The sequence below is a fragment of the Lepisma saccharinum genome, chromosome 18 (genome assembly GCF_977018435.1).
Source record: "Lepisma saccharinum chromosome 18, izLepSacc3.1, whole genome shotgun sequence".
In the NCBI taxonomy this organism is placed as follows: Eukaryota; Metazoa; Arthropoda; class Insecta; order Zygentoma; family Lepismatidae; genus Lepisma; species Lepisma saccharinum.
Window position 1 is genome coordinate 17,237,075 of NC_139246.1, and position 9,278 is coordinate 17,246,352.

At 36.9% G+C, this 9,278-nt stretch overlaps 1 protein-coding gene across 1 annotated transcript in view; it reads left to right on the top strand.

The window, feature by feature from the left end:
- The window catches only part of LOC146002423 (agrin-like), a 57,412-nt gene extending 49,899 nt beyond the window's left edge, over positions 1-7,513 (top strand). The window contains exon 8 of the mRNA XM_083140249.1: positions 5,282-7,513. Within this exon, the coding sequence (XP_082996375.1) occupies positions 5,282-5,628 (347 nt within the window). The 3' untranslated portion in view covers positions 5,629-7,513. The remainder of the gene's footprint in view (positions 1-5,281) is intronic.
- The last annotated feature ends 1,765 nt before the right edge of the window (positions 7,514-9,278 follow it).

Below are 9,278 nucleotides of genomic sequence, written 5' to 3' on the forward strand. Positions count from 1 at the left end.
CAAAAATAATTATTGATTTTATATAATAATGGAGTACGCTTAATAAACTTTTGATAATTATAACGGAAATTAGAACTCATATGATTACTTCGAAAATATTAAAATATGACATGTAAACCAGTTTTCAAAAACCAGCGATACACTGAAAATTAAAATTAAAATGGAATGTTTAAGTCTAAAAACATTGATATTGACTGATTTACATTATATTATGTCGATTTTATGCCACTTTGGTTAATCGCAACGATCAAACCATTGATACTATCGCTATCAATACTTCTGGAAATGTAGATGAAACTGAGTGTACAGTGGGATCCATGAGTATTACCGTGCAAATTGTCCATCACCATGTTCGTGCACTTTATTTGACACAATAAAAGCTTCAAGAATTAAAAGAAAACTCAATACAAGGTGTTGACAACTTCTTCACCAGCATACATAAAAATCCATCGCTTAAAAACACATAGGATGTGAGAGAAAAATTAATGAAAATAGTCATGGACAATTTGCACGGTAATACTTATGGATCCCACTGTACCAGTTAATAGTAGGCCGGCTATATTGCAGCAGTAAAATGGAATAGTCCTTGTAAAATGAACTGTGGTCGCACAGTCGTAACAAGTGACTGTTGATAGGATCCGGACTACTTTTAACTGGAACACTCTGTATGTCCGCCAATATGATCTAAGTGTGTTCCTGTCAAGAACATCAAGATGCCATCGAAAGCAAGGTGCACTTGATTATCGCTTCAGCTTTTGAGAAAAAGAAAAACTTCAGATTTAATGTGCACAGATGTACAGTCACGGACACATCTGGGTTGTGACGGTTCTATTGAAAGTCAACGGTTTGTTACAACCAAGAAGTGTCCGTGACTGTACATACCGGTAGTAAATAACTGATGTCGCGGACCTGTCCAACGATGAATAGATACTTCACTTAACAGTAACCTTTCGGCCAGCTTCTCGGTTTTCAAAATTTCTGAGCACACAAAATAACTTTCCGTTTAAATTCTGCATGAGTTATGCTTCAGCTTCTTCATGTTTCATGCCTGCTTCATGTGCACTTTGCAAAAGCTGTGCAAAGACAACAATAATAAAGCTTCTACTTTTGTTTATCCTCACTTCCCTGCTAAAAACAGACTGCCTACTTCTTGTCAAATGTTGATAATTGTAACAACAAATTTAAAGGGAAGTAAATTTCGTTAAGGATGAATTTTATCAATACCGGTATTTCGGTAAAACATCGAGGAATATTATTGCTTATTGAAATTGGCAATTACTTCATTCATTACTAATTCATAACACCGTGGTATATTTACACATATCTACTCAGATCTAAGACGCCATCGAAATCAAGACGCACCTAAAGTTTCAACACTGAAAAACCGAAAAAGTACGCCTCCTGAATTCGAAGTAATACTATACATATCTCTATTAGTTTAAGAGAAGGAGCCAGATGAGAAATAGGAAGAGGGTTAATTTAAACAAAGGAAAAAGGAGAACAGAAAGGAAATAAATTTTGAGAAAGAGAGAAGCTCGAAATAAGGAAAGATAGGAAAAGAGGGCAAAGAGAGGAGATAAGGAAAGAAAGAACAATAGCATAAATTAGGAAAACAGAGTGTAAAAGAATGAGAGCACAAAGAAAGAAAAATACCACAGGAAGGAAAAGAGTGAAAATAAAGAGGAAAGAAGAGTGGAGAGTAAACGAAACAGAAATGAAGGCAGACTGAAAGACAGAGAAGAAAGAGAAGCGTTGGCTTTTATGCAAGTTTAATGTGTCACTGAATGCCTGGTAGCAAATTACTAGTATTTTCAATTGCTTTCTGCACGAAAACGATGCTTTCAATACTAAAGTAATTTTATTGATTAATAAACATGCACAACTCAAATGATATAAAATAATAATTTTTAATGTTAGTACAGATCCATCGCCATATTTGTAGTACCTCTGGCCTGGAAATAGTGGCGCTAGTGTCGCATGTTTTAATCATAGCGAACCGTGTAGTTTGCATATTTTCCGAGGGCACAGTTAAGTGAATCTACCTTCTACAGTGGCGCCACAGTCCACAGTAGATTTTGACCACATTCAAAATTCTCAACCAGCAGTCCCTGCCACGATCTTTTCTTCTCCAGTTTCTAACTCCTAACACTTTTAAGCCTTGAGAGTCTTCCAACCTTCCTTTACCATCAAGTCTTGTAATTTCTCTGACATTCGATAGGTGTGTCCTGACGATATCATTCTTGCCTGTTCAATTTCTTTCACCGCTTCTCTATCTTTGTAAAGTCTGCACAGTTCTTGGCTACACATTGCTCCCCAGATACTGTTCCCCCTTACTGGGCCACACATTCTACTGAGAAGCATGGGCGTCCGGAAGGGGGGGCAGGGGGGGAGCGTGCCCCCCCCCCTGGAAAATGAAAATCAACCAAAAATTATGTATTTCACACATATAATTTCATTTTAGCCACAATAATATGTGTTAATTATTGCATGAACATCATAAATTCAAATCTAAGCAATGTTTTTTTTAGGAAACAATACTATTTTTGGAGAAAATGTGCCTTGTTTGCCCCCCTGGAAAAAAATACCTTCCTTGCCCGTCCCTGGAAAAAATCCTGCGGACGTCCATGCTGAGAAGTTTTCTTTCCCAGATTATAACAAGCACCGATTGTTCCACTTTGGTAACCAGGCAACATCCTGAGTCACATCAGTATTGGTCTAATTAATGCCTTGTAGAGTTTAACTTTGCTCTCTACTTTACTGGGATTTTAGCTGGTGACCCACCAGCAATACAGCCTGTCTACCAAAATAAAATAACAAATCTAAAATTCTTGACTTTTTTATGACTTTTTATTGACATTTCTTTCCTTCTTCAAGACCTTTTCCCCACTTTTTCTTAACATTATGTTTAATTGGAAATTAAGAAAGTAAATATTTTTATTCAATGAAAAAATCCCTTCCACAAGGTCGGTTAAGATCAAAATTGAAACTGTACTTTAACAAGAGATTTAGACTTACTTCAATTATTAATGCATGTAAAAATTATGCTTCAGACTTCATCCTGGATGTGGAATGGCTACACTATTTTATTTAATATTTTACAAAACTTCATGCATACAAGAATGTAATTCTTAAGAAACAAAGTGAACAAATTTAACCACAACTCAATACAATTTTAGATTTCCAAATATTCAATAACAATGTAAATTCACTATACTGTAAAAAAATAGCAAAAATTCTTGACCACAAGCATAATTTCTGGACTTTTTCCTGACTTGCTTGACCAACCTGTTCATTTCTTGACTTTTTCTTGACAATCTTGACTGGTAGACACCCTGCAATATTTTCATTAAAATTGTGTCTGTCCTTACACCTACCCACCCCTTCACACACACTATCTACAGTCAAGTATGACGGACACCAAGAACGTGGGGCTTCCTACATTCCTTACCTATGTACACTCCTCTTCAGATAAAGTGGGACATTCGTCAACTGTTCAATCCTATAAAGTGTGACACTTTATGTGAACAGAAGTGTATCTTCATGGAACGGTACACGGGCTAACATTACCTTTACCTTTTACCTTGCGCCCTAAGTATTTTCAAAGGATGGAATTCAAATAATGCTGGCGTAGAGGTAGTTTGTGTTTTGCTTTATTCCTGAACCTCGCACTGTGACTATTTTCGTATTGAGAATATTAATCCATCAATTGTGTTCCTTAACTCACATATCACAAATAAGAACTATTTCCGTAACATCTCTGGCTGGTCTGTATTTATAGCTTGGGAGCTAGTCACAATCACAACTTCCGAGGCCTCCAAACAATAAGCCAACAGCTGACGTCATCTGACGCAGCGCCAATCACTACGCTGTGCATGGTTCGCAGACTCGCTAGCTAAATAAACCCGTTCTGCAGCTGGAGATGTTGCGAGAGTTATAATTCTACTATATTTTTGTTACTGAATGAGTTAATGTAGTTATATAAAATTGTATTTAAGAGCGTTTTTGAACTTCGTGCGTAACATTTATATTAAAAATGTATATTATGTACTTATAATGCATGCTGGGCATAAACAGGCACCTGTATTCACGATTAAAATTACCACCTGAGCGCTAGTGTTGCTTCCAATATGGTCGCTCTAAGTAGGATGAATCTTTGTTTACATTCAGCAGTAGTACAAAATAGCAGCGCGTTGTCATGACTGGTATGGTAGAAAACGTTTAAATTACGCATTATTTTTAAATATTGCGAATGCGATGTGAATTTCAGGTACTCTAACAAACGTGAAGCTGTACTGAGAACGAAGCATTTAATTATGATAGGCAAAAGTAACACGGAAAATGCAGACGAAACTATGTCTATGTATACGCACTGGTTGTCTGTCCAAAGCAGTGCTGTATCATCTGCACGTCATTTTGTAACTGGGGTTCTCGGAAATTATTTGAAAATAAAGGAATTGAAATTGACTTGTACTTGAAAAGCTGGGACAGGAGAAAATTGCGAACATATCGTTGCAGTTCTTTCTCGAAAAAGAAAGCCTGGTTTAATAATAATATTCACGATTTCATGACCAGGCTATACTCACTGAAAAAGGACATCGTACTGAATGAAACAGTAACATTAGCATGTCCACTTTTTTTCTGGTTACATTTGACATTAATTCATTCTCAAACTATTTTCATCTTCTCTCTTAATCGACTTGCATCTGTTCCAAATTTCACACATACGTAATACCGGTAATACATGGACGCATTGGGTAAGACGCTTCATGATTTTTCGGAAAAAAAAGCTTTATTTATAAAGTACAATTTAAAACTTTACTTACATGGTAATATATATTTATCTCTCGAAAAATAAAGTAAGCAGACTCGTGCATTCTTCGTAATTTCCTTGCCGGATTACAGTGTTATTTATATCCCCCATACCAATCTTCTGTCCATTACGTTTTCCCTGATTTATTAAAAAATTTCATTTTGTTGATTCCACAGGGTGGAAACACATGAAAACTTTTCATTTGTTTTGACCCATAAAACGATTTAGAGCAAAAAAAACCTGAACAGTAGACGTTGCTCTCTCGCATATTCCCCATGCTTTAAACGACTTCAACACAACGTATCCTACTTAGAGCACTTTCTGAAAATCCCACCAGATGGCATATCGGTTAATTTTAATCGCGAATAGCTGTAAGTCCAATAAAACTTTGTTGAGTTGTGTTGCGAGAGTAACGAATATGAGTACAATATCATTGCATTCGACTCTAATATTCTCATATGTTGGTTTCAGAGGATCTGTGCGTCCCCAACCCATGTGGCGAAAACGCTCAATGCAGACCAGGACACGATAACTCCGGGAAGGAGCGTCCAGTATGCACCTGTCTTCCAGGCTACGTAGGCAGTCCGCTCGCAAGATGCGTCAGAGGTGAATGCGAAACTGACTCGGAGTGTTCCGCAAGCAAGGCATGCATCAACAACGCATGTACGAATCCTTGCAACAGTGCATGTGGTTCTGGGGCACGGTGCGAAGTTCGCAACCACGGCGCAGTGTGCAGCTGTCCAGATGGCTACACTGGGGACCCGTTGCTCAACTGTTACCCTGATGAACGCTACAAGGGAAGGCGATTGTTCTACTAATCTGTTCCTGTTGGGCGCGCTGGAACAATCTGATGCAAGGACCAACTCAACTATACTAGATTCCCTAAAAAAATGTCCAATGTGCTCATTTCCATCAAAATTCTTAAGTCAAATATTGTTCTAACGCACAAGTCTCAGCTGAGGCCACCTTGGGATGTATAGACAATCGAACCAAAAACATATTTTGCATTCGAATATTCTCTCATATTTTCCAAAAATAGTGTGTGAAAATGGCCTGAAAGTTTCGCATCTTGCGATTTCGTGTTCGAATCAGTTATTGCTGCATGCTGTAGTGTATTTGTAGCAATGTATATTTCAATAAAGAAAAGGAATGTGTGGTCCTTGGGGCCTGGTCAGTACGCCGCAGGCAAATTGGATGGTCTGTTGCCCCGAAAGGCAGTGGCGTGCCCAGATATTTCGTACGAAAGGGCATTATTAGTATGGTTTCACACATTTCAGCAAGTTTACCACATATTTACTGCACTTTGTGTGTTACGCATGAAAAAGGTAAAAAGGTATTTGAGATAATGTATTTTTTTATTAATGCATCTCATTCCAGTTCATTACTCGAGAGTCGTCCAACTTAAATATATAAATTATGGAGAAATTTTCAGATGCCTGACAGTATGAAAATTTTCTTGTCAAAAGTTAGAGAAGACATAAAGTACATTTATTATACAATTTCAAGCACATTATATCCTGATACATTATACAAGATAGTTACGAAGTGAGAAAGTAAGTAAATCGTCAACATTTCTAAGTACTATTTGTTTCTCAGTCCCCAGAGGGGGAATTGCCCTCATCCCAATACAAATATCATCCAAAGTTACTTTTGTTTTTTGTAAACAGGTATATACTATCTAAGGCTTTCTTTAGGGAAACTAGACAAAAGATAGTATAACCCTATCAATGCCTCTTTCTGCACGCCGCTGTTGTAAAAAAGCGCTCCAAATTTGTCTGATGGGTTTTTGAATATGAAATATTATTCAACGCCTCATCAGCTATGAATTTCTAATGAACGAACGGTACATTTAGTAATGTTGTTGAGCACAAAAATATTCCATGCTACACAAAACTCAGGAAAATAATTAAACCTTATTCCTTCTTTTTGACAAACATCATGGAAACAAGTTAATAAATTCCTTATAAACTTATGGTATGGCGAACAACACCATAGTACAAAGACTAAAGAAAACCTAATATTTGGATTTCTACTAGGTGCCAGATGGAAAAATAATATAATAATATTATCGGTTGTCAGTTTATAATATAATATTCCACGCTAAGACAATAATTTAAATGCGTTTTTACCAGGCTTTATGCCTTTAATTTACAAGTTAGCTTTCACAAAATAATTTCATTTGCATATGATTTACATTTTGTGCCATGTAACTTCAGTACAAACTTTTCGTCATTATGCGTAACTAAAAATACGATTATATTCAGTTTGTCTTAGTAAGAAATTCATAACTTTAATTTACTAAATGCAAAACTAAAATTTGACCGTGGAAGAATTAGAGCTCGTAGTTATTTCTTTATTTCGCCAGTTGTACATTAACTTTTTAACTATACCAAATCTAGTAGTATATGTAAGTGATGTACGATTAGAGAAAATGAACTTGAGAACAGTGTGTGAATGTTAACTAGGATAGTCAAGTATATTACACTCATAGCACAACTAGCCTTCCAGTAACTAGAATCTAGTTATACATTTTAGAATTTTGTATTATGATAATACCATGTAAGATACTGATTTTCAAGTCATGGAAATCGCCTGGTTATAAATAGAGCAGAATAGAAATGTTTATATGTACATGCAATAGAAGTTGTGAAATACATCACAAATGTAACATTTGTATTTTGTACAATAAAATAATTGTAACACTTCAGGTGTTCCTTTGTTGAGTTAAATTACCCATATATTTTTAGAATTTTTAAAAGATAAGTCCTACTTTCATTGACTAATTTGTTTGTCAGCTTCTTGAGGTACAGATATTACCCAAATTAACCCTTCAAAAACGCAAAGTGTTATTGTTGGCTCTAAAAAAAAAAGAAAAGGCTTTCATCGGTACAAATCTCCCCCTCCCCCTTAAATGAGTTAGGCATAGATATAGAGACAACAAAACAGCGAAACACCACGGTGTGATCTTCTATCAGCGCCTCTCCTGGTCTGGCCATATTAACTAGGCGAGTAAAAGAGCTTTCGGAGCCCTTTATAGGCATAAAAATTTTCTACCACATAGTATGAAGGCCAAGCTCGTCAAAACGCTCTTTTTTCCGCATCTTGACTACTGTGACTCCGACTCTGTCCGAAAGGTACAAAGTACATACTTGAAGTATGGTTTTGACGGAAATGACGTCACCTAGTATAGTTCGAAAGCGCCAAGAACAGAAGCACGCAAGTGCGCAGCTCTCAGCACAGATGCTTGGTGACTAGGTCACGTGGTATCCACACTCGTTGTTAATTTGTTTTAAATCGCGGAGATAGAAAGCCAGCAACACGGGTTAAATATACGTTATGGGTCAGCAAGTTGTTGGTTAAACTGTGGAAATGTATGTGTACAAACATTTGAAAATGCTATGTGATTTCTATGGTTGTAAACAAGTGTTTAAAACGTGGGTAAAATAACGTGTCCTCAGTTCTATCTACTGACCGTATTTGGCGCTGCAGTCGAAGTGCAATTCGAAATACTTTCACTTCCAGTCCACGACTTGAAGACCGCACTCCGAGACCATACTCGGGGGATGCTCGCTTCAAGTACGGTCTTGCACCTTTCGGACACCGCCTCTGTCTCAGATCATGTAGTTCATCGACTGCAAAGTATTTAAAACACCTGCTTGCGGCTGCATTTTGCATACACTACAGTCCCGTTTAGCCGAATACCGATTAACCGAATTTCCGGGTTAACCGAATCGCTAAAAAAAAAAAAAAAAAAAGCCGTTTCTCGTGCGCTACCATGTTTTACGCGGGAGCACCGACGAAGCACTTTCGTCTTTGTTTTGGTCTAACAGTTAGTTTACAAAGAGTAAGATCATTGTCACGATGCGTTGGCTGTACTCACCCACTCACATCAATTTTTTTTTCACAAGCTGAATTAAACTTTATTGTTTAGCCGTACGGCTTTTTGTACCAGAGCCTTAATGTTACTGTAATTCAAGTTATTGAGTTAGATGACTACGTATTATTGTAAGCTTTTTGTTTATGCCTACACGCTGAAATACATTATCAAAATACTGTACTGTATATCAAAACACTGTACGTAATAAAATGTCCGTAATGTATATCAAAAAACCTTTATTCCGGTTTAACCGAATTTTCGTTCAACCGAAGCAACATCGGTCCCATCAAATTAGGTTAAACGGAACTGTAGTGTACTAGTATATACCAGTATATAAACCTCTGTGGGGCTCTTGTGTCGTCCATGTACGCATGTGATTGTCTCTTAATCCATCTTGTGGCCATTGATCCTCATCGTCGCGATTATCCAAAAGCGGAATAAAAGCGAAGTAAAATAAAGCAAAGCAAGCAATCAGATCCCTAGCATCTATCTATACATAGACATATATGTCATTACTTAATGCTTTTGCACTGAAAATAAATTTGTTGTTGTATCTTGCTAATTAGCGTGTCCTTTCTGGCACTTTTGCCT